At 42.3% G+C, this 27,699-nt stretch overlaps 1 protein-coding gene across 1 annotated transcript; it reads left to right on the forward strand.

The window, feature by feature from the left end:
- On the forward strand, positions 1 to 27,555 carry LOC139471481 (caspase-3-like). Its single transcript, XM_071253837.1, has 8 exons — positions 1 to 82; positions 295 to 351; positions 3,660 to 3,731; positions 7,619 to 7,921; positions 8,107 to 8,311; positions 18,029 to 18,180; positions 25,211 to 25,238; positions 27,375 to 27,555. Exons 1-8 carry the CDS (start codon positions 31 to 33, stop codon positions 27,553 to 27,555), a joined length of 1,050 nt encoding a protein of 349 aa, XP_071109938.1. The 5' UTR covers positions 1 to 30.
- The last annotated feature ends 144 nt before the right edge of the window (positions 27,556 to 27,699 follow it).

The raw sequence follows: 27,699 nt of genomic DNA on the forward strand, positions 1-27,699 counted from the left end.
AAAGACTGCGCTGAGTATACAGAACAAAATATGGCTTCTTCTGATGATGGTGGGAAGACGGGCTATAATGCACAGCCTCCAGGTAGGTTGAAATACATATATGAGTGTATAGAGGATGTGATTGTGTTGAGGTCTGTTTCATACGTATGTGATGGCATGTACAGAGACATTCATCGTCGCCGATGAAAACAAACATAACACACTATCTCCATGACGTAAATACCTTTGCGGTTCTAGGGTACTAAACCTACACGCTGACTTATGTACTAACATTAACCTGTTTGCTTACTTTAGATGAGGAAAGACCCCAGATGCAAGACGATTGCTATAAAATGGACTCAGTGCCAAGAGGTTGGTGTTTGTATATTCATTATTCATTTCTAATTAAATCCAGGCAAATAGCCGCTGTGGACAAACCTGCAGTACATTGTCAATGTATTCAACGAGGTTTGTTATAAGGGACCAGTCATTTGATTATGTATATCACTGTAAAAGATTATGTATGTATATAGTATCTTTGTATTTATGGGGGCACGGGTGGCCCAGTCGTCTAAGGCGCCCCGATTCACTGTGCAGAGTTGTGTCCCTTGGGCAGGCCAGAAACCTATGATTGTTGGTTCAAATCCCGGTTCGCCCCGATTATGTTTCTAGGTTTGTCAGCATCATACTTGTGCTCGTGGGTTTCACCGAAGTGGGTAACGTCTGAGACCTGCATCACTTTGGACTTTGCTCGCACATGGCACGCTGTGAGTAGTTGGTAGCATGTCTACAGAACCGGAGGTGGTTCTGCCCATAAGCGACGAGGTGCATTACGGGTCATGCGTGCGCATACAAGATGGCGGCATGTCCATTTCCGGTCACGTGACCTTTGCCTCCAAGATGGCGGCGCGTCCGTTTCCGAGGGGCCGTCTCCCCATCCAAGAGGGCGGCACGGCGCCTCCAAGATGGCGGCGGAGGGGGAGGGAGGGCGGCGGCGGCGGAGGGAAAGGAGTCGGGTTCTTTGTTTTTTCCTGCCACTTGTCTCCTGACAGGACACTTACTGGTGTGGCGATTGCATGTGGAGATGATAGATCACTGAGACGCGCTTATACACAGTCGATGATCCAGCAACTTTGTTACTAGGTAGACGTCACGTCGCCGAAGGATCTTTCAACAAAATTCCACAAATGACATCATCGGGTATTATGATGCGATTGTAAACTTTGAGGGGCAAGGTCTCGGTGCACAAGGCGATCGTATTGTAGCGCAATGACAATCGTTCGTCTAAGTTAAACTATGTGAATGGCGATCACCATAGCGCTACGATCACGTTGTGGAACGGACGTCTGAATTCTAAAGGTGAATCGACATGCACAGACATGTCGTGTCTCATGCAAACGTGGTGCCACGCGTGACTACAAGCAGACGTTACTAGAAATATAGATCGATAGCCACTCGCTCATCCACGCCGAGAAGTTGGCACTCGTGTATGTCTACATGCGTGCTACCATTCGTGTCTCCATGCAAACTTGGTGACGAGCGTGTCTCCATGCAAACGTGGTGTCACGCGTGTCTTCAAACAGACGTTTATAAATATTATTATTATTAGATGGATAAGGATAGAGAGAGAGAGAGATCTATAGACATACATGTACGTGGTGTTTTACTCGTGTCTCCATGCAAACGTTGTCACTCGTTCATCCACGTCGAGGTGTTGGCACTCGTGTATGTCTACATGCGTACTGTCACCCGTGTCTCCATGCAAAAGTGATGTACTTCGTGTCTCCATGCAAACGTGACGTGCTTCGTGTCTCCATGCAAACGTGACGTACTTCGTGTCTCCATGCAAACGTGACGTACTTCGTGTCTCCATGCAAACGTGACGTACTTCGTGTCTCCATGCAAACGTCGTGTTACGCGTGTTATCATGCAAACGTGGTGTCTTGCGTGTCTTCAAACAGACGTTTGTAAAAATTATTATTTATAATATTTAGATTTATAAGGATGGAGAGAGAGCGATAGACATACGACATACTCGTGTCTCCATGCAAACGGGATGCCACTCGTGTACACATACATACATACAAACATACATGGTGGTGCCACTCGTAGGCGTGTCCCTCCAAGAGGACTGGGGAGGGTGTCGGTTCTTTTGGATTGTTGTTATTAGTGTTGGCAAAGCAAGGATGAAAGCGTTCTTTCGGGAGAGAATGGGTGGCCCTGAAAAGGGCCGTTAGAAGCAAACTGGAAACAAGCTGGACGGGGCTGAATAGTTCGTTGTAATGCTGCAATGGCCTCAGACTTGTTCTTAAACCAGTGCGGGCTCTGCGATAAGATTGCCTCTGTGATAAGATTGATAAGATTGCCAGGTGGGCAGGCCACTATTGTCCAGGAATAGACTTAACTCATCCAGGGACATTGTTGACTGTTGGTCTGACACTTCAGACAGCTGCATCGAGACGACATGGTTGATCTCTCATTCAGTGCTCGGACTGTGACGGTGTGCGTGGCGTCGCTCTTTTTTATTTGTTATAGGAGAGGCACTGAAACACTGCTTCCTGATTGGTCGAAAACGCAGCACGCCGATGGTTCCGTTCCGGCGCCTGGTCTGACCCTCGGTTTTTCCAAACCGGACACAGACCCTTGGGATGGGTTTACAGTCAGTCTTACAAGGGTGTACAGTCAGTCTTACAGGGATGTACAGTCAGTCTTACATGGTTGTATAGTCAATATAACATGGGTATACAGTCACTCTTTAGGGGTGTGCAGTCACTCTTAAGGGTTGAGCAGTCAGTCTTAAGGGGTGTACACCCAGTCTTACATGGCTGCATAGTCAATATTACATGGGTGTACAGTCAGTCTTAAGGGTTGTACAGTCAGTCTTACATGGTTGTATAGTCAATAGTACATGGTGTAAGTCAGTCTTAAGGGTGGTACAGTCAGTCTTACAGGGGTGTACAGTCAGTCTTACAGAGTTGTACAGTCAGTCTTACAGGTTGTACAGACAGTCTTAAGGGTGTGCAGTCAGTCTTACGGGGTTGTACAGTCAATATTACATTGTTGTACAATCAGTCTTAAGGGGTGTACAGTCACGTGACAGGAACCGGACATGCCGCCATGGTTCTGTAAACATGCAACCAACTACTGCTGTGATATAACTGTATACTGTTAAAAGCTGCGTTGTATCTATGTATAAAAAAATGTTTTGAAGGAAAACAAATCCTTGGTCCCTTAGAATATTGTATCCTCAAATGTAATGACTTGTTTGTGAATCTAATACTGTATACATATTGTGATGCATCCTATCATGAATTTGAAAATTACTCAATTCTGATGAGTTAATCAGAGGTATCCAATCACAATAACCACTGCTGATTGAAACAGCTGATTTGACGGCTGTATCACAGCGTAAGCTTATATGTAATGAAAAGTACTTCTTTGTCAGACATTGTAAAAGCATTATTTTTAAATCATATAGGAAACAATTATAGGTTATGAAATGCATATTCGCTGCTTCAGTTTAACCCACTCCACTCAAATTTTTGCTAAAATCAAAATGTTGGCATTCAATTCTTTGATGGTAAAATGGAGATAAACATATTGTGTTGTCAATATAGAACGAGGTAAAGGTACATTGAAATAGCTTTGCACGGAAAACTATATATTATTCTGTATTTCAGGACTTTGTTATATATTCAATAACAAACGCTATGAGGGGAGAAAATCACGATTCGGAAGTGAGAAAGATAGGGGTAAGTTGAATATTTTCAGGTTTGTGTGTTACACCTTTGAGTAGGGTTGAGTTGTAGGGTTGAGTTGTCTTCAGCAACTTAACAGATGTTCGCAAACAATAACACAGTGGATCCTTTCATTTTTAATTTTAGGGAAAGGGCATCTAAACCGTTCTCACTGAGATAGATGTAAGGGAATGTCAAATAGATTGAATCGATCTATTCTCTGTTAAGAAAACAAAGTTAACCACCGCTTGTATTCACTTTATATTTTCATATAAAATCGTCATTCATAGAATCGTATCCCATATTAATTTCCTGATGGAACACATTTGGTTTTGTTTACTGAGAAAACAGCATGTGAAATGCTGGACTTCCTCATATACTCTCCAAAAAAGTAGGGGATAGCTAAAAATAAATGTTATGATCAGACGAAAGATCAGCTTTGAAGAATGACTGCCAGACGGAACCAAAATCTAATGCCTCAACACACCCGAAACATTGCATGTGGTCCGTGAAATACCTTTGTGGGTAGGGGTCATTCTTGATTTTGAGAAGTTGATCATTCATATATCTTATCCTCGCTCAGTACTCCAACTTTTAAATGCCTCTCACTCATCACGTGTTCACTCATCACGCCTATTCGATTTCCCACATAGGTACAACCCGTTTGTGTTGTCACCTGCCGTGATATTACAGGAATGTTGCCAAAAGCAGCTCGAAACCACACCCACTGACTCACTCTTATTCATCCATTACCATCACTTGACACCTCTTTGTAATTCTGTAGTAGTCTGTTATTTTCAAATATCCCCTACTTTTTTCTGGATAAGTCAAGATTCACTCTTTTACATCGTGCGAACGTCAACATATGACAACATGACAGATTTGGTGGTGGATCTGTACTGGTATGGGGCAGAATCACTATAACTGCCACAACGCCAATGCATATTGCCCGAGGAAGGGTCACTGGACAGTATTACCCAGACATTACACTGGCACCAATAGGTGTGCTGATAGGTGGCATGCTGGTCCACGTTTTGTCTTTCACTGTGTACGTATCGTAACTGATGAGTAGTGGAATAGCAGACATACCCCTCCCCATAGTAGAACAAAGCAAATATAGATTTTCGTCATGTGTTTGTATCCAACAGACTAGAAAATGATGGTTGTGGTGAAATATTTTGGTGGCAGATACTGTTTTTCGGTCAAAATTAATGCACATTTCTGTTGTAAAAATAGAAAAAATCAAAGTCCCCTCAAAAGGTAGCGGAAGCAGTGAGTCCTTATTTTTATCATTTATGTGATAGTTTACACATAGTAGAGTAGACTTGAATTAGTATTTTTTTTTAATTATAGCCTCTCACAAATTGAGTTATTAGCCAATAAATGGTAAATGAACCCTTATGAATTATTATTATCATCAACCAACCCATTTGATATCTCAAAATCAGCAGACACGTCTTATGAGACGGCAGTGTTCATATTCCGCATAACTTTTATGATTTTTTAACAATTTGGTAATGTGTTATCCCTCCCCCCATTTTGTCAAAATTGCAATTTTATATTTCTATTATTAATGTCATTTATAAAAACTTTTTACAACCAATGCATATCACCGTTTGCAAATACCTTTTCTATATAGGATATTACTAATGGTTTGCCTAAAAGCAATGATTTACTTTGAAGGTCAAGCTGTAAAGAAAATACATAAACCATATAAATAATGCAACAGATGCATACACAACTATCATTACTGATTCTGGGTATGCTTAGTAAAGCCCTATGGAATAAACAAAGAAACAAACCAAAAATGTGCACAACAAAATCAATATTACTGCTCTCCCTCACAAATGGACAAGCAGATGATACTGTGGAGTCAATCTCAAGACACATTAGGTATGAGAAAAACATTTATAGATGTCAACTTCTTTATTATGAGGAACACAACGTTTCGGGTTATATATATTCTTACTCCTTTATCAGGTAAATTAATACTATTTAGCAGAGAACATGTATATGTTCCTGTGAGAACAAAATAAGTAATAACTTAACAAAGTTGGAAACATGACAAGGGCAACTGAAAGCAAACACTTACACCCCTTGAGGTGAGGTGAGGTGAAATGGGGTTTAACATCGCATCCAAGATTATTGCACATATACAGCGATGTGATTGCACGTGTGTGTGTGTATGTGCGTGCGTGTGTGCGGCTGCTTGTACTATACCGGACTGATGCTGATTTATATTGCTAGACCACCGAGATACCATGCCGCAGTTTAACATGAATACCCCACTGAGACACAGTATACTGACTCCGAGCGGAACAGTCCTTGTTTTAAACGTCTAATGCCGAGCGCCAGACAGGGTAACAATTAGTATCATCTTTAAACGTTTTTTGGTATGACGCAGCCGGGGATCCATCCCAGGCCTTCAGCTCTCCGGGCGGACGCTCTACCCCTAGACCACCAAGGCGGTCACACTGCTTTAGACCCATGCTTCAATAGCATTTTTATTTATTTGTAGTGAGTGAGTTAATGCTTTACGTCACATCGGAAATATTTCAGTCATATCGTGACGATATTTATTTGTAAGTGAATCGGGAAAGGCAGTTGCATGCCGGTAATTGGGATCTAGAAGAAAATTGTGAAACGTGAGGATATTGTTGTGATGTCTGGATATAGATTTAAAGAAGACATCTTTCTCAACATTGCTGACACATGTTGAAATGTTGAAGAACTTGTCAGTATGGATTGGGTCCCTAGAAGTGTCCCTAAACTCGGCCAGAGCATTCGTCCTACTGCTATACCCTAGATGACATCACTCATCTCATCTGCAATGATAGATCACATGTGGTCCCCAGCAAGTGTCCTTGTCTCATGCCTGGACTCCCACGTACTGAACACTACACCTGCTTCGTTTTCCCAAACTCTGCACATGATAAACCTGAAGGCTTGAGTGACAGTGGCAGTGACTAGATGCATCTTACTGTATTGGAGAAAACAATGAATTTGTTAATGACAATATTGAAGCAATTGCAAATAAGTGTTTTACATTGACACCTCAAAGTAAGTCAATATGATCAGCAATTATAGCATATGACATAGGCGATACTTATCTTATCTATGACAATAACAGGATAGATAGTGGTCCTGGTCGAAACCTATATTTTGACATTTAAATTTCTCATACATTCTGAAGTGAAGACGAAATATTGTTATTTTGCTGTATTGGCAGCCATCTCGGAGGCCACTTTGTCCGCCATATTGGATAAATCAAATTTTTCAAGCTCATTTATGTGAGATAATTAAATGATGCACGTGTTCAAATAAAACAATTTCGTGTACAAAAATGTTAGTGTTGTATAAAATAATCTTTTTGATATGCAATTATATATTTGGCTTTTATTAATAATGGGGGCTGGGATCACATTTTGCTAAATTTTCATTAATAATATTATACCTACATTAATGGTGGAAATTTTAATAAGCTCCTAAAGCATTCAGGCAGATTTTGAGATTATGGAATCCCAACATACATGGGAGTTCGGGAAATTAAAAAACATTGTAAGGGTGGTGGTTAACTTTTTTCAGGTGTATACATAGAAACAGTGTTACATTCAAAAGTTAAAAGACACGTGTTAGACTTTTATAATGTGATGTCGTGAAGAAATAGTGTCTTTAACATTGAAAAACTAACTAACTGTCAACATGAAATCAACAATGACAGGCTGTCATAACACATGTCAATTTCTGGGGACACGTACGTCTGTACACGACAAGAATAATGTTGCCATTTTGTCAACGACATTGGCGTGAAAACATAATCAGACGTGTGACTTAAATGGGTTTCTGAAAATGTGTTTATCTTGAACCCATAAATTTACATAATATCTGAAATTTCATTTTAGATCTCTTGGAAAAAGTATGGAAAACGTTACAGTTTGAGGTTAGAACCTTTGATGACCTCAGGAAACAGGAAATGGAAGAAAAGCTGCAGGAGCTGGCCAGGCTGGACGTTCACAAGGACAATGACTGTGTTGTGGTTATCTTCTTGACGCATGGGGACAACGGGGCAGTACAGGGATCAGATAACGAGTGGTTGACAATCGACAGTATCATATCTCCGTTCAAAGCTGCAAACTGTCCTTTACTGGCTGGCAAACCAAAGTTATTCTTCTTTCAGTCATGCAGAGGAGAGGAAACTCAAGAAGGTGCAGTTTTACTAAGACCAGTATATAAATGATATATGCTATTTGAACAAGTATAATTAAAAACTTCTGTTTTGATTCAAGTTAGCGTACGTTTGCGACTGTGCGTCTCCTGCAAATTGTTTGACACATTTTGTCTCATACCTTAAAAAACAATAACTTGTGTACATGACATTTGGCATCTCTGTCTGTTCCAGTTCAGAGCAACGTAGATGGTGGTAAAACTCCAGCCGCTACCAAAATCAAAGATGAGGTTGACAAGATGGTACTGACCGAGGCAGATTTTTTCCTCAGTTTTGCCACAGTGGTGGGGACAAGGGCTCTCAGAAACGAGGAGACTGGCTCATGGTTTATTCAAGAGCTCGTCCAAACACTTCGTGAATCAGCAGATAGGTAATTATGAAGTAATATGTTTAACAATTTGTGTAGTCACCGTTCTCAAACACATCACCTCAGTGAAGCCATCTTTTATTTACTAAAAAACTCAAAACATGAAGTCATCACATTACATGATCAATATAGGTAATAGGTAATTATTCAGGAAAATCATATCACACCGATTGGTGATGTAAACATAGCTAGAGTACACTACATCAACACCTTTGACTTCCTATCATCATTCCCAGGTAGTCTCTAAGACGTCAATTAAAGAGGACAATAAAACAGTATCTATATTTTTACTATTTTCTACTTATCCTGCATTACTCCTTAATGCATTCACTGCTTACCTTATGACAAAAGATGGGACAGCGTAACGGCGATGGTCCTTGGTGAAGAAATATAAACTTGTTCGTAGTCCCTCTTTTGGTGACCACCGCCGCTATCCTGTGATCTTGATGACTGATGTCACCTCTTCACATCACTGTCTGTCTCGCTACAGCATGGACGTGTACCAGCGGAGCTCTCGTTTTGGATTAATTTAGACCTTCAGTTTTCGTCTTCAATTCTAAAATTCCTCTGCGACGGGCGATGTATTCTTTTCATATTACTCACACCATGTTGTGACGTTGTATATGATTTATTTAGGCGTAAAAAGACTCTGTCATTTTTCTCGTCACGTGCTGTTTGTTTACCTCAATTTTGAATTGTGTTACAATTGTTTGCCTGCCAAGGTAGTCAAATTGTTTACAATTCTCAGCAACGTATGTATAACATATTTATGTGTTCTTAAATACTACTTGCTTTGGCGTTACATTGAGCTGCTTATATACAAATTATTGAATACACTTTCAGCTCTATACAATATTTTGCCGATAGATTAATAAAATTCTATGGCAGTCTTCCCGTCCCACTTCATCAAAAAGTCTTTATTTGCGTAACTTATGCTTCTGCGTTGAACTAATTGTCAAATCTGCCAAAGATCCTCATCCACGGTGTCTGGCATGCCCGCAAATTTGTCCACCAAATTCTAAATGTGTCTTTCATAAATATCACTCCAACGAGTTTTACAATTTATAGGCAGCTCACTCAAAAAGGTAATTTGTAGGAATACCGTCATGAGACCAGGAAGATTGCTGAATAGCAAGGAACATGGTTCGGTCATTCCTACGCAACCATTATCTTAGGCGGAAATATGTCGGTCGTGCTAAAGTGCATGCTCCGCCGAAAACATCAAATCCAGAGAATTTTGTAAGTTTCATAACTGACCCTAATTTTCAGATCTGATAGATCTGCGACGTCTGCGCCAGCATCTCAAGAAGCTTTAATGGGGGTAGCGCAAACACAAGCCACGCTTCAGTCAACACCATTGAGCATTACGTCTCAGCCCCTGCATCCGACCCAAGTTCATCTACTATGACATCAGTCCTAGGGCTATCAGCGTACAATGTTAGCACTGTACCAACATATCCAGTACAGCAGATGCCCTCTTAGGCGTCAACACCGATACAGATCACTAATTGCATGCAAAATGTTCTGCAGACCATGTGGCAGCAGTCCATGAAGCAATTGTATCCTGCTCCCACGCCTGCGCCTATGTATCAGAAACCTGCCTCAGTTACATCTACAGCACAGGTATAGGCACCTACTCCGGCACCTAACGTATATAATACACTTATTGTGCGTCATAATACAGCGCATTCATTGTTGAGTAGTGCCAGTACGTCTGCGCGTACTTGGACATTGACGCATGACTCCTATTTGCCAGGCAGTTCATCTAAGCCCTCGGTCATAGGTAGCACTACACATCGGAGTAGAAGTCATTCACCATCTAGACGCACACGACATCATCATTGTTGTGATTCTTCCGACTATTCTAATGGTAAAGAGGGTTATTATAGCCACCCAAGTTTAGGAAAGATGAATTTCCTATCCATGCGTTTGAGATAGCAGACTAGGCTCATATTTTGGATGAGCATATGCAGAGAATGACAGGTTCGTCAAGGCCTACTACTCTTAAGGTTAAGGATACCAGAGTTGCGTTTATTGAAACAGAAATTCGACGGGTATTAAAACCTTTATCAGCACTAGCATCGTCAACACGTGCGGTAAGGCAGGATCTGTCAGAGGATAAACCTAACAGACTAGATCATCTCAATCTACGTCATCCTGGGTCTACCACGTCTCTGTTCAAAGAACTAATTACGGACACGAACGTAAAAGTTTCCAGTTATCCTAGGAATGAGACGGCATTCAAGGCTTTGGAGCACTCATCTCACAGTTTGTCCCAGCCATCCGGCAAGTCAGGCAATTATAGGCCTAGACGCGAATCTCTCAAGGAAGACCACGCGCAGAATTCCTTTCATGGTAGAGGGCGTGGCAGAGGGAAACCTCAAGGTACTTGCCAGTCCTTGCGGGGTAAATTCCATAGTAGGGCAGGTGATAAGAGGGGTAAAGTTGGTAAACACTGATATGTTGGCCAGTCACGACTGGGAAATACCACCCCAAGTCGTCCAAATTGTCGATAACCCCGTAGTCGGGAGACTGATCAATTTTGGAAGAATTGGTGCATCTTCAAGGACGTTTACGTTCTCAACGAAATACGTCATGGTTACCAACTAGACATAGAGGTATTTCCACCATTGACCACGGCTCCACTTCCTTGATATTATCAAAGAAAGCAACATCTGCTAACATAGACCTTCTGTTGGTAAAGGGAGCCGTATATATATTGTACACACACCAGCGTTAACACCGGGTTATTCCTCCAAAATCTTCCTGGTACCCATGAAGGACTCAGACAAGATGAGAATGATACACAATCTCTCTATATTCAACGAACGTTGCCTGAAGTGTCCACCCTACTGCCGCCTCATCACTTTGAGCCTACTCAGTACCAGCATAAAGGCGTTTGATTCCTTGATCAGCCTCGATTTGCGGGATCCCTACCTGCCTATACCGATCCATCCCTCCGACCGCAGGTTCCTCAGATTCCAGTCCAATGGGGTTCACTACCAGTGAGCAGTGCTCCCATTTGGCATTTCAGTGGCCCCCTGGCTATTTACAGGAGTAAGGAAGCCCATAACTGCGTTTCTACACCTGAGGAACATTTGGTTTCCTGTGTCATCAACACACGTTAGCAGACGTTAGTACACCACCGGGATTATCAACTGGGATGGAAAATCGAAGAATGAGTTAACTCCATCCTATCGACTACAGTTCATAGGAGGCCTGTTCTAAACAGTCCAGCTATTTATCAACCACACACACTTCTCCAATGGCAAGTGTTGCTGGGGTTAATCACCTCAGCACAGGATCTAACCAGCAGAAGCCGATTACAATTACACGCAATTCAACAAATCCTGAATCCTTACACCAGGTGTCAGGATCCACTTAAGGCCATTACTCTACCGGCCCAAATAAGGCCTTAACTCAATTGGTGGACGGTAGAGTCAAATGTCTCAGGAGGAGTCCCTTTATCTGGGTTATCCCCAAATCTACACCTGTTCGTAGACGCCCCCCTTCAGGGATGGGGTGCTCGCCTGCAAGGCCAGCCTCAGTGCTATGATCCAGCACTCATCAAAAGTGGCACATAAACAACTTGGAGTTGGAAGCTATAATTCTAGCCAGTATCCACCGTCAACAGCACTGTGGTGTGGTGCCTGCACAATCAGGGAACCATGCACTCCCACTCTTGGGAAGGGCTAAAAGCGTCCGCTTTTCCGCCACCAGTTTTACTTCCCAGAGTAATACAAAAGATCAAGGAGACAAGGAGCCTTGCTCTGACTTTGGTCGCGGCCTGATGGCCGATGAGAGGGTGATTCGTCAAGCTCAGAGGACAATCCACTACTTCTCCCACAGTGGTCCAACTTACTTTTCCACCCTTACGGCAATTTGCCTCATCCAACACCAGACAGGTTTCGTGTGCACGCTTGTTTCATCTTTAGGCACGAGCAGCAAAAGCTATAACGTTAGGTCATCATCCCTCTATACGATGACAAGTGGGGATCGTTTGAAACCTTTTGCAAGGCGAAAAGTCAAGACCCTACAAATGTGTCAAAACAATTCCGAGCTGAATACCTCCTACAATTGGATACCAACAGACACTTGAAAGATACCACCATTACTACGTACTCGGTTGCACTTAACTCGCAAAATCTCAAGATGACTAAGGTCCCGGAACTAAAGGCTCTACTCAGTAATTCAGGCTTGAGGATCAGAAGGCCAAGTTCTGCCGACCTGCTTGGGACTTGAATGTTGTACTTCAGGGTTTGCGAGGCCCCCCTTCAAACCTCTCCATGCATCCTCATTGTATGACCTACGAACTACATGTGATCGACATCACCCGGGTTCGCTTTAAGCATGGGACGCTTGGAGCGGTACATCTCGGGTTGTGCTGGGATTTTATTGCAAAAAATCAACTACCAGGCCAAACCGATCGTTCCTTCACAATCCCACCAATATCAACTATTGTTGGAGGGAAAAATGAGGGTGAACTACTACTTTGTTCGGTGCGGGCTTTGCGAATTTTTATCCGCCGTTCCAAGACTAGACATGTTATTTAGACCTGTATCACCTACGTCCACGTCTGAAGTTAGTCGCAACACCATATCTCTATGGTTAATAGCAGTCATCCTTCAGGCTTATGCGATCGCCAATCTGGATCCGTCATTGGTGAATAATCCTCACGAGATCCGGACGCTAGCCTCTACCATGGTTTAACACAGTAATTGTTCTATTAAAACATGGAAGTATTTTTTTGTAGGTCCGACACAGTTTTCTCCAGTCATTATCTGAGAGATGTGACTCTCGAGGACGTCGAAGGTATACAAATTTTTTAGCCTTTGACCGTACCCCAGTAAGGTTTCCAATCCCTGACCCAAATAATGAACTCGCCCCATACAGAGCCATTACATTTTCCTGAGCAGTCACTCAGGTTTTGTGGGTGGAAATATATTAGAGAATTGGTTGTCTACAAGTGCTCTATGACGTATTAAGTAAAGATTTAGCTGGTGAGCTAGTTTTGTCTTTATTACTAGGGCGTATAGAGATCTACTCTTTAATTCCTGTGTTCAATTGTTTTCATATTGAAATAACCTGACCGTAATTGTCAATCTGTACTTTTGTGACACTTTGAATGTTGAAAAATCTCTCTAATACTCGTTGTGTCAGTGTCTTTTTATTCCCACCATTTTTCCTCCGCATTTACATAACCGGAGACCCGTGAAGATTCGGGGTAGAATAGATCTTCAGCAACCCATACTTGCCGTAAAAGGTGACTATGCTTGTAGTAAAAGACGACTAACGGGATTATTTACAGACCGCCGTCATATAGCTGGAATATTGCTGAGTGCGGCGTTAAACAACCAACCAACCAACCAACCAACATACAATGTAACCGTAAGGGCTTCCGCTTCCGCTCATAAACACAGGACATCAACATGTTCAACCGGACCAAGCCGGGATATTAGCAATATCATATAGTTAATAGTAATGATGTTTTTTCTTAACTTTTCCGCTTCACGGTTTATCAACCAACTGGTGTCGTGTATTCAGGGTGTGAATTATTGAGGTTTCTGTATTTTGAGGGTTTCCCACCTCCAAACCGTATGATACAGATACATTAAGGAGTAATGCAGGATAATTATGAAAATAGAAATATTTTTTTACATTTGTGTTACTACGTTTCAGCCCCATCCGTCAAAGACTTGCCTCTCCATTTTGGCTTCAGAAACCTCTAAATTATGTTTTTCTAAAAACCTCGGGCGACAGGCACTGATATTAAAAAGGTGACCTCAGGTCATAAAGGTCACAGGACAGCGGCGATGGTCACCAAAAGTGGGTCTACGAACAACAGTTTTTTATTTCTTCACCCAGGACCATCGCCATTACGCTGTGCCGTCTTTTGTCGTAAGGAAAGCAGTGAATGCATTAAGGAGTAATGCAGAATAAGTAAACACATGCAAAAAATATTCAGATTTTTACTAAGATTCTATCCTGGGTTGGACGCATGGGTGGACCAGCTGTCTTAGCTGCAGCAATGTACTGTGAAGAGTCGCGTCCCTTTGGCTTGCCACAAACCTATGATAGTGGGTTTGAAGCCCAGATTTGCCTTGATTATATTTAAAGTATCAAGGTTATTTCATGGGTTATTTTACAGTATCTCGACAGCCTTTAGTGTTCTGGCTTAGACATATACAAAACCTGAATTAACAGCTGTAGTTCTACTTGAACTACAGTACACCCTCGTTCTTCTGTCCTGACGATCAGGGATGTGCGAGAGGTTCTGCCTCAATGCCTGAGGATCTTTACTGTAGTTCCCATAGCAGCCAAGTGCGAAATCGGCAACACGGGATGCGCTCGTTAAATCTACAACACCATCATCATCATCACCCAATTCTTTGTTTTCAACTTTTATTCACATCCCACACTCTTCGCCTCTCAGTTTAGAGAATTAAGTCTAAGTCAAAATGCAGATGCCTAAGAGTAGTTTTTTGTTTTGAAAGATAGTGGCACCACAATAAATAACTTGAGGTTCACTCTTTGATAAAAAAACAACCTTGGTTGCTATGTTACATCTCCCTACATAATGACTTTCCGTTGATCAATAACCTTTCCTCCTTTGCAGTCCCAGTTCGTCCCAGTCCCAGTTCGCTAGTCGCTCTTAACTTTTATTCCTTATTTGACCTTCTGCTTGGTGAATTCCGTGATTATTAGGAGCTCACTTCCTAAAACTAAAACTAATCATGTTATTACCCCTGCCACATTATTTTCCTTTTCCTCACCAATCGGTTTTTGAATAAATAAAATAGAGACTACATTTTGATTCTGATCATGAGGATTTTCCTAGTGTTCTCATCTCTCAGAGAAAGCCTTTTGTATTTACCTACACAAGTGTAGTATTGATAGGTGGTCTTAATCTAAGCTCGCAGAACACCGGCCTTCCTTTGGCAAAGGAGTCAAAATGCATACCAAGTTGGCTGTGTCTTCCACCGTACGTGAAGCCACCTCTTATGTGTACCATACCATCCTTGTCATCCTTACATGTTTATCTGTTGTTGACGGTGGCATATTAGATAGGTACTGACGACATTCACACCAAAACGAGCCAGCCATTAAATACCAGTGCCCACACCTGACTTTAGAGCATCCTGCACCCATGGGCAGACTCACATTTAGCAGAGTTCTTCTACACCAGATTCGACAGCATTTACCGTCGACCCTCCAAGCGTTTCCTAGACGTAAGTTTTGGGTCGTTTATCAGACGTCAGACATAGGCAGGTTCTCGCTTCCTTCTCTGCGGGCAAAGCTGCTTCTGATAAACTGTTGGACGACCCTATTGGCGCTATGACATCGTCTCCTACCAGTCGTCTTTCTTCTCTCGCACCACAGTATGATGTTCATGTTGATATGATCGCTTGTCTCCATCAAACTTTATTGGCGCTTCTCCATCGGCGGTGACGAAGAAGTCTCCCGCTGATACCAGTATAACATGTTCACCCTCTACATAGGATCGACAGAGTAAGGATTGGTCTCGCGCTTTTTCCAAGAGACAGCATTTTAAGAAGTCAAGAAAGGTCAATCGCAAGATTGGCAATCTAAGGAACGCTCTCCTGTCTCTCATCTGAGGATTGCTCACCTCAGGATCAACTGTCTCGGGTCATCGTTCCAGTTCACATGCTCACTCATTGGACAAATTCTTGCAGGAACAATGGTCAGGGGATTGACTCTCTCAGGATGGACGATTTGGGGATCAACCTTCTAAGGATCAACACTTCTCCGAGGATGGTTCTTATATAGACTTGGTCAAACTTTACTTTGACTTTACTTTGGGTTGTACCTGGTCATCCAGCTACACAGATCAAACATCGTCAAAGGGATCGTTCCTGCTCCTACAATTATCATTTTGCCCGGACTTGTTTCCTTAGGTATTGATACAGCAATTATGCAGACCACCAGCATTGCTGTGAGAGCTTGCACTCAAATGGATCGCTTTTCTCCTAGCCACTTCTAATCATCGTCTCTTCTTCCGGTTCAGGTTCCTCCAAACTCGTCTGTGCAGACACTTTATGTGATGCTCACTCCATCCACTCAGCCACTTCCTAACTCACTGGACCATCGAGACCAGTCAAATGACCAAGTGGAGAACCTACGATCGTTCATGCAGGCAGGGACCTCTGCCCTCCAGAGTCTGTCCAGCCTTATGGTGGCACCTCCTCTTGATAGTTCAAGCTGATCTTTCGACAACCACAGCCTGTGAGGTTATTCTATAGAATTGACGTTTACAGAAGAATCAACATGATCGTAACTAAATTTTCTACAAGCAATGAATAAGCAAAGTCGCTCACTCACTCACTGATTCACTCACTCTTTCACACACGCATCTGATTAACTATGTAAGTTTGGAGACGTTTTGAAAGTCTATATTGGCATCCTGTTCCGTTACCTCCTTCATAGATCCAGACTCTCCTCGGCGTTCGTATATTCTCAGTTGCTCAAGGAGATTTCCAACTGATTAATGATCAAGATCGGGCAGCTTTGGACGTCCAGATGGTTCTCTCTACGGACATTTCATCCACGCCAGCTTCGACAGCGCGAGTCAATGACGGTCCTAGAGCTTCCTTTCATCAACTGCCAGTTGTTCCTCGTTTCTCGCACTTTCACTTTGTTCAAGTTGGGGTCAAACCCACAACTTTGTCTCAGGACACAGTCGCTCTCAAATTGATGGTGATGATTGCCTAGATGGATTCCTATGGATTCGTCATCTACCATTAACATAGCCGGGATTGATCATGGGATTCTGACAGGAGATCTTGACGAGGTGGAGTGACCCTAGGAAGACCACTCCGAGGAAGGTCATCTGTGGTCTGTGTAGCATTGTATCGATGCAGGAGACGGTAGAGGTGGTTATGTTAACGTTGAAATGACAGGCAACATCTTGGACAGACTCTTCAGCTTCCAAACGTCCGATAGCCGGGTTTCTCTGAATTTGAGTTGGGCATGGCATTGTTAACCGAGGAGTGGAAGGTCCAAGAATCGGCCACTGTTTTATACACACTACAGTTCGTGACAGTTCGTGCATTTTCGATTTCGCGAGAAATGGGTGTATGGTACCCACATATTCATTGAAATGGTTCGTTTTGGCGATTCGTTTTTCATGTTGCATTTTTACTCGGGGCTTCCAAAATGCAAACAAAAATATTGATAACACCATCAGGCTTCACTACAGGCTAATACTTGTATCAATTTATGGTTCCGTGTTTGTTACCTTTTTGCTTAAAAGCACTTGCGTTTCTTTTGCGTGTGAGTATATATTAATTGTAAAATTTAACCTCATTTCCCACGAAGCATGTGATTCGTCCTGTTTTGTTCATTTAAAGCATTAATTGTTTATTGTTGAGCAAGTTTATCTCTGCAGCTGGTTAATATGTAGCTACCAGCCGACTCATCTTGCACCAAAACATTGGGCTGTGTACTCGCGGGCAGATGGCCACGGAGTACGCTGATCACTTTGTCGGATTAACAAGACTGATTAATGAGTGATTTCGGCAATTCGTTGCAAATTGGGTGTGCAAGACTCAACGGGTCTAAATAGCACTGATTTAATCGGTTCCCATTATAAGTGTCGGATAAAGCCGATTGTCGGATTAACGAGACTTGACTGTACTGTACTTTAAATAGTTTTTCGAAAATTCACTTTTCTGAGATAATTTTTAATCTGATATTTTCCAGGGAAGACCTAGATAGTTTGATGACCACCATACGTCGTCGAGTGAACAACCATCACTGTGAAACAGCTGACGGAACATTTGTGGTGCAGACAGCTGAATCAAAGACGACTCTGTTGAAAAAGATTTACTTTAAAGGCAAAGTATCAAGAGAAAGTAAATAACATACTGCATTAGAAACAATAATTTCTAAAGTGCCTTCTCAGTGTAATATTTAAGTTGACATGTACTCCCATGGATTAAGCATGAGATTAATTAGTTAGTGTAACTATGTCATTTCTGATTCTAATAGTTTTTCCAATGTATGTAGTGAGCACATGCATGTGTGACTCTGGACAAACATATGTGGAATTAGGAACATTCTTTGAAACATTTGATAGTAGTATATTCACTAACCACTAGACTGACATACATTCTGACGGATCACGATCTGAAAAATACTATCATGAAAGTGTATCCCGTGGATAAGCCGTCCCCTTTCTACAGAATCTTTTTTCTGGTCCTCAAAAGTCGGCTTATACGCGGTCATATACGGTCATGAACAAGAGTTGCTTTTGAGTGAGTTGAATCAAAATTGCAAGTACTGCAAATTACGCAAGACACGTTGTAATGTAGTATATACTCAAATGAAGAAGTATATGCAAATTATGATTGATTATATGGATTATATGGCGCAACAGATTGATCAGTCTTCTGATAGTGATTTAATATTGATTCCTAAACACATGCTCATGATATGGTCGGAATCGTACAGTCAACTCTTATGAATGGCATTTGGAAAGTGTTTTGTTGCTTTGATTCTATTCTTACTGTGTACACAATAAACCAGCACAGCATGATACTATATTAAAGTTATATCAGGTCAAATAGAAATTCTCAGAATTTAAATTCTTTTCCTATCAAACTGTTATTGGAGAGTTGAAACATCCAGGCATTTCACCTAAACTTCGGTAGAAATATGTTTTCGCAAAGATTAAATTTGTTTATATCTTCACTATATAAGGACATGACCCCGGTGATAGCAGATCTTAAAGACAAAAGATCTTATTTGAAAGATATAATAGAAGATGTAGAGGTTTTTGCTGACTGCAGATTGTGAGCTTAACCCATGTTTTGTTCTACCAATGCAACCACCACTTCCTGGCAACTACCGCTGCTAAGCAACCCATGTTGCTGTACAACGCAGCCAGGCTAGTACTATTGGCAAATACTGAGCGAGGGCAACAATTGTTGCCAAGGTGACCATCCACTTCAAAGCACACAATGACTCATCCGTTTTAAAGCAGAACGGACAAAATTGGTCCCTGCTGTAAAGAGGGCAACCCTATCTTATATAATTTATGATTTGGGATGTTTCCATAGATGCCAAATGTAACTTGTGAAGCACTCTACCAGTACCCCACATGAAGCACCCATATCCATTCACGTTTACCATAAAAAAGAATCACACACCCACCATGTTATCCTATGAAGGAAGGATACCTTTTCAAGAAAACAGCAGATAAAGGGCAGTGAATGAAGATGTCCAGCCCAGGTGGCGACAAGTGAAAACCATCACGCAGGTACATTTGCAGTTTTCCCAGTTGATCTCATGGGCCATGTTCCCCACCCGCCTATTCAACTTCTGCCTGGCCCTTCTCGGTGCACAGACAGCTGGCTGTATGCCAGTACCGGCGTTGCAGCATATCCGACCATATCAGGATGTCTACAGGGAGGAGTAGGCAGATTCTGAGGAGCACCATGATGTCAATGTAGAGCTGGCATGTTGTTCACCACTGGCTATGGTGGTGTCCGTACCGACTTAACCTGGGCGTCTACTAGCTTGGTCATTTCCTTCCACCTCATGCCATCAGTCGGAGACATCCCCATTTTCTCTTCAATGAGGTGCTGCCTGACGTATATAGCTTTTCCACCTATATGGCCCCCAACTACAAAAGTTCTGTATCACATCTGAACTCTGTACAGGCTGCTGTAATTGCTGTGCCAATCCTGAAGGAATGTAAAGAGTATGGTGTTTCGCTGATAGTTTCCACACTGGTAATCATCTTGGCAATAACAGTTACCAGTGCATTCAGCCAAGCTATATAGCCTATGGGATGTTGAAATCCCAGTTGCATATTACCTTACCACTCTTGGAACATGCCCTGACACAGACAGTTGTGCAATGACATATAACAGGTGAGTGACACATCTGTTAGCCTTGGTCAAAGTGATGAATTTCAGGATGGACGCCCGCCCCTTATCGGGAAACTCAACATGGTGGTGGACAGCTGGTCTCAATGGGGGACCCAGAGCTATTTTGATGGATAAACTCATCTGGACTTCTTTGCCACAAACCTCAATGAAAAAGCTCCCAGTGAATGTCAAAGGGTGCCGGATCCCAATACTCTTTACATGGAAGCGCTGTCCATGGATTGGACAAGCAACTTCGAAAGGCACTTTTCCCCCTTTGTCTATCCTAGGAAGATCGATCTCATAGTGCCAATATGGCCATCCCATCCATGGTTCCCAAGCCTATTCCCGTTACTTCTGGACGAACTTAGGATATTCTCCTCAAACATCATCTTCCCTCTACTTCATGCGTGGAAGTTACAGCACAAAGATGCAGACAACTGGCTACTCAAAATCTGCTTCAGTGACAGTTGCTTGATCATGGAGGCCACCCTCATCCACTTTCAATAGCTATAGATGGAACACCTTCTGCAGGACAAGCTAGCAGATTTCCCTCATTTTCACCAGAATGCCAGGCACCATTGAAAGATACCACGCTACCCTTACATGAGTTCTCCACTACAATTTGCTACCTGTCAGAGATCCCCCTGTCCTCAACCTCCTCCTGGAAGACATCAAAACTTCACATTCCCAAAACGGAATCCCTTGGTTGTTCGTTCAGCGCCCTTGGAGAATCTATTTGAACCTTTGGCATCTGCCACATTGTTAGAAACAACCACGAAAAGAGCATTCCAATTGGCTACCAAGTTGTGACTTGTACGATACCAAACTGGCTAATGAAAACTGGCTGCAGGCACCGACATATAAATGCCTACCACCCTCGCTTCAAGGAATACAGTCTCAGAAGAATAAGTTATCCAGTTATCAGTGGTGCTCGACCAATAACTTTACCACGTCATGTCTTTGGGACAAACAACCGGATTTGCATGGTATCTTTGCCTCGATCCAGTGGTCTGGCAGGCCAGTCGATCATCACCCAGAAACTCCCAAAACTTGTAGAGGTGGGTACTTTAATATTGTCTTAATGGCAAGTGATCACTGTCATAAGTCACCGGAATGATGTCCACCAGAAGTAACATTATCAGAACCGGAAGTAACGTCATAGGCGTCATGTTCTGGATGGTCATGTAGGATCAAGGTTGCTAGAAATCGATTGATGACGTCACAATAGGGGTATGCTAATTCGGTGGAAGTTTACCACACATTTGTTTCTGGAGGTGATTTCGTGATTATATGCACCAAATATTGGTCAAAACAACTGGATTGGTTGTTTGGAACCATTATAATTAGGTCAACAAAAATACTGGGTTTAGGAAAAACATTCAGTTTGATGGGTATCGTGGTATTAACTAGCAAGGGTAAAACAGATGTCAGAAGCCACCTATCCCTCGGGGTTTTTCTGTACACATTGTAATTATAACACAATAGTTATCATTGTTAATAATTCAAAGAATACTACCAATTTCACATCAGGAGTAATTGCCTCCCCTCCCAAATATCATGTATCCAGGAATTTGGTGTTGAAAAAAGTGAAGACTTCCAGTCTGTGCATGCACAGAGCATGGGCAACTCGTTATAAATAGTTCACAAGGAAATTTATGGCGTGATGACAGCTGAAATACAGGATTTCTGCCACTCATGTATTTTATGAATAATGAAGTGTTTCATAATTATTGTTTGATATCTTCACTTGCTGCTTTTTCATTTAAAATTACATGACCATTATTATAGACATTCTAATCTATATTTGCCCCAATAATCTCATAATGCACATTAATATCTAATGGTCAGAAAGATTTAATTCTGACAGTACAATATGTCAACACATCAGAAGGTGACAGTGCTTCTACATGCTGGTCCTAAAGCTAAAGAAACAATGGCGATACATTAGAAAGAGAAATAGGATAATTGAAGTGAAATAGGATAATTAAATATTCACACCAAATATGGTTTGATACATATTGAAGATTTTATTTAAATAGGAGTAAGTTATTTATTCTTGTTGGTAATTCCTCAATAATAAAGAGACTTACAATATTAAGTGGTCATTGAAATAGTGTTAAATGTATTTTAAGGGATGTTTTATAACATACTTTAAACACTACAATTGCAAGTTATTTAAAAGAAAGAGACGAAACCATTTCCATAATATTAAGAAATAGTTCTTGTGAATATTGTACCTCTATTACATCATTGCCATAAATCCTGTATTTTGGTTGCAATCACACCATACTAAACTTTCAGATTTTAAACTGGTGTCCACTTCACTGTCAACTATACGGTTAGTTGTCACCGATGTAGATCTGCTATGGGTAAAGGGAGGGAAAATCTTACTTCTTTTCTCTCTGTGTCTATGTATTTCTCCAGAACTTATCTGTAGACACACTATTCAAATACGTTTCAGAGTAAGTTTCTTAATCCTACTAATGTGTAAGTAGTTTTATGGGCTTTGATTCGTAAGTATTAATTGCATAAGGGTTATCCTACCATTTCTCCGCGATGGCGTCAGTCAGGCTTTCACTTGTCTATGACGGACTTCTGCAAGCATTACAGCCGCCCGGCCACTGAATGGAGTTTCAAGTCCAGCCACCAGCTGACCGTCCATCTCCAAACAGTTATCTGCCTTCACTTCACGGGTGTCAAGAGGGTCCAGATCCCAGCACAGCTCAACCAGCCATCTGACAGAGCCAGTAGAGAAGCCATATCACGATTCGCTCTCAGACTGCACAGGTTATTCAGCCTCCCAACCCATTGTTAAGGAGTCAGCCTTACCACTGTCCATGTTCCGTATGGACCCATCGTTGAAGAAAAAACATGGCCACCAGATGGCGCACGCACTGACCTCAACTGGGATTTACAACCTGTAATGGGACTAGCCATCTGGAGGGCTGGACGTTTTTGGCAGACTATCTTGCCATCAACACGTTATTGGAGAAAAAAGCCATACATATACTCCAGGAGAAGGACGTCAGCAAGGGCTTTTATTCTCCAGTATTCCTCGTACCAAAGACGATTACCACATAAATGAGGATACTCATCGACCTCAAGATCCCAAACAAGGACTTTTTTCATACCTCCAAGATGGTTGATGTCTCTCACCCTACCAGCTTTGTTCACAGACGCGTTGGATTCATGTTGGCGAGCTCACGTTGATCGATCCTGATCATGTCAAATACTGTGTTGTCTCGTCCAGACTCGATTATTTACAGACCGCCGTCATATAGCTGGAATATTGCTGTGTGCGGCGTTATACAACAAACTAACATGGACGACAGTTCAGGGTTTATGGACCGAGACGGAATCCACTCTACACATAAATTGCAGAGAAATGTAACCAATCGATTATGCTCTCCAGACTTGGAAAGATCGCCTCATCAAATCATCCGTGCTGATTGCCACAGACAACACGACAGTGGTGGCCTACACTCAGAAGCAAGGCGGAAGTCCAGCTTGCTTATGACGGAAAATACTCAGCTATATGCCTTGGCCGTCTCATTTAGCTGCAGGATGGAAGTGAACCATATTCCAGGAAAACTGAACATATTAGCAGATAGCTTATCCCAGAGAGGGAGGATTGTACTCACAGATTGGACTCTTCACCTAGACCTTTTTACCTGTATAACCTCCGTTTGGGATACCCTATATCTGGACCTCTTCGTGACCTGCTTCAACTATCAAATTCGGGTTTATTTCAGCCTGGTCCCAGTTCTGAGAGCTCTCCAGATAGATGCACCATCCATGGATAGGACAGGACTGTTCGCCTACGCATCCCTCCATGGTCTCTCCTAGACAAGGTCATACAGAAGTTGGAAGTGACAGATTGCACAGTCATCCTCATCGCTCCAACTCCAAGCAGGACATGGTATCCCATGGTATCTACTATCGCTCCTGATGGACGAGCCACTCACTCTTTCACTCCTCAAAGATCTCCTGTGTCAGCCAGGGTTAAGCCTATTTTACTCTAATCTTCCAAGCCTCCATCTCACCACCTGGAAAGTATTTCTCAGAGAATGCAGGCCTCCGGGATCTCTCAAGCTGGCTCTACTGCTGTCGCAAGATCATGGAGATCCTTATTCACCCAACTTTATGACAACAGATGGAACAAATTCGTCCAGTGGAGACACAGATGTGGTCTAACTAATGTCACATTGGACATTCCCATGGTAGCGAATTTCCTTTTACACTTGCGACAGGATAATAACTTCCATCATGGAACTATTTAAGGATATAGATCCGACTCGATGGATTACTGATCAGAACACATCCAGTACTTAACAGACTCAGACAATTGCTGTGTAATTGTGAGTTCCAAATGGGTACTGTAATAAGGCCTTCTTGTTGTCATGGCATAACACATATACCATACATGTGTAACCTTACACTTAAGCATGTGGTTCAAAATTAATATAAGAGGCATCTAATGTACCCTTAAGAATTTCACAAGATACAGTAGGCGTATCTCCTGATCATCGTTCCAGAATACTTTGTTTAAGAACACCAAGCTGGCTGGATGGAACTTAAGTTTTGGAACTTTTAATAATAAGGAAACAAACATTGATAATGATCCATAACAGCATGGTCTCAGTTACTCTTGGGTGTAGATGAACACATCACCAACACATCATACCTTTGATCGAGTGCATCCATTTGAAATAGGTTATGTTGACTAATCCCATCAAATGTGATATCAAATGTTTCATCTAATCAGTAGACATTCCTGTTTATTTAGTGGAATTAAATCCGACAATGGTGATAATTCCAAACAGGACAATTTAGTCTGTAAGTACTAAATGGTTCATCTAGTTCAGTTGATTAGAAGACTTACAGGTACAATTTCAGGAATGAATTAGCCTCACCCTCTTTATGGACGCTTTGTTACATCAAGTCGTTATAAAAGATGAAGAGCATTTCTGTTCATTTATCAGAATAAAATTGTACAACCTTTTTGTTGCAGACAATGGCAGTACTGGACAATCTAATCAGTAAGTACTGAAATGTTTCATCTGTGCAAACCCAAGTTAGTTCAGTGGATTGGAAGACCTACAGGTACAGTTTTAGGAATTAATTAGCCACCACTACTTAATGGATGCTTGGTGGTAACAAACTGATTGGTACTGTGGCGTACAAAAGAAACTGCTTCCAAAGTTAGACTGACAGATTACCAAAAATCGGCAAAGATATTATACCTTAAACATGACCAGACAGCCATGACATCAGAAAGGATATAAAATATTCTGATCCGTTTGATTTATGATATATCCAGTCTCTGTAGATGCTTCCCTCCCAACTAAGTAACAGTTTATGTGCATTTGTGATATTTGCTAAAGCTTGGGGTTCTTTCAATTTTAAGCTCACCCGACTTAACATCAACTGACTTTATGTCATACCCTGCTTGTCTGGCATTGGTCTTCTCAGAAACCACAGGACCAATGAAATTGAAGTTCACATGCACTATCCCACCAATAACAAACCTGCATTTGTTGACGGGGATGAAATGGCCTTCAGTTGGACATCATTTTTCAAGATGTATTTCATATTTGACATCAAAATTTGTTCAAATCAGTGTGATATTGCTTCTAGTTTGTTTACTGAATCGATACGTTCTGCTCCTCTGCATGTTCCACGGTAGAAGGCAGTGCGCCGATCATCACACTACTATACACCAGGATGCTGCTGATCAGCCTGCTAAGGATCGCGTTGAGACGGACAAGCGGGATCAACGAGCTGCATTAACGCCCCCACTCTCAAAATCCAATCTCTCACTCTCAGAATCGATGCTCCCGCTCTCAGGATCAGGGTTCGCATTCGGGGCGTATCTCTCGCTCACCTCCCCGATCAACAGACAGACACTTGCAGTTATGCCTTAAGGGTTTCACAGTGCGTTTGTCCAGTTGCTCCAATATCACCCTCCCTCTACTTTTGGTATTGTTGGACATTTGTTTGACAAAGTTTTCACCTCGTTTCGTTGACTACATGATTGTCTAGAAGTTCCTTGCTTCGCCCTTGAGGATGCTGACACGCATGGCATGTCACCAATTGTTACTTTCCCGGAATTTGACAGTGATGTCTCCACACTTTGTTTCGGAGGATCAAGACCTTCTGCATTAGATACAAGGGTGCATTTTACTTTGCCACTCGTGTCGACTATTTTGTCTACAACAGAAATTCTTTCCACCTCCGTCTCCCATCATTAACGAGAGGATGCCTTCGTTTGAGGTGCGGTACTTCTCAGTATATAACCAGTATAAGGCCAAGATGTACCAATTCCCGTGGTCTTCACATAGCTTCTTAGTTACTCAGGAAGTCCAAAGAGACACCTACTTATAGGTCTGTTGGAGGATCGGGAGAAGGAGTATTGCAGCTACCCACAGTTCATGCCAGGTCAGCTCGGCTTTCGCAGCTTTGGAAGAGGACGTCGTTAACAGCAGGGATCTAATTCATCCTCCGGACCATCAATCTCCTTTACTAGACCTAAGCTGTTAGGCTCCAACTGTTACTCCAATACAGCACGACTTACTTCAGCCTACAGCAGGAACCATTTCAGACAGTCTCGTTGACAGAAGACTGGGGCTGTTCTTGGACAACTGGATCATCCTCGCAGACCAACTACATTCCAGCCTCTACAGAGGGTGTATACAGTCAGGCAGCTAAACGTCGATCACACTCATTCATCCCGGCGTTTTCCTGGTCTGATTCTATCTACAGGATACCTATCTTGACGTTCCCATGGAAGCTGTTTACCTGACTCACCCTGCCTGTCACAAAATTCCTTCATCTTAGCTCTTATCTTGACAACTACATTCAGGCACATACTCCTTCAACAACTCGACAGCTTGCATCGCCTTCTGTACCAACTGGGGTGGATGGTCGACGTCAACAAGTCCAAGATAGTACTCAGCTAATGACTAGAATTCATTGGGGCCCTCTTCAAGGCATGATGTTCATCCCGTACGATTGTTGGGTGAAGATTCAACGGTTTGTTCCTTGGCACTCAAAAAATAATTCCAGCTCTGACGATAGGAACAGCTCCGGGGCCTCCTGACGTCAGCGTGAGGTCTCACTTTGCGAGGCCAGTTGCACCAGTGTTTGCTTCAGTGCTTTCTTGCTCACTTCATCAGGACCGACGACTGTGAGACACAGATTACACCACCGATCCAGCTCCACTCACATCTACAATGGTGGCTAGTTGAATCGAACGTCTGCAGCAGTGTCTCTCTGAAGCTGTTTGTCCTGTCCTTTCATCTGTTTGTAGAGGTCTCAACCGTGGTTGGCAAGCGCATTTTCGCTGTCTCCAAGTAGCAGGATGTTGGTACTAAACCACTGTCTCCAAATCAAACAACATAGAAATCAAGGCAGTCAATCTAGCAGTGACATATTGGTCAGAGCTTCTCTCAACTCACGATACATTCTGACAACACTGCATAAACAGAATGGGGTCCATGA

This window comes from Haliotis cracherodii, unplaced genomic scaffold (genome assembly GCF_022045235.1).
Source record: "Haliotis cracherodii isolate W230 unplaced genomic scaffold, xgHalCrac1.p SCAF_22, whole genome shotgun sequence".
Taxonomy (NCBI): domain Eukaryota; kingdom Metazoa; phylum Mollusca; class Gastropoda; order Lepetellida; family Haliotidae; genus Haliotis; species Haliotis cracherodii.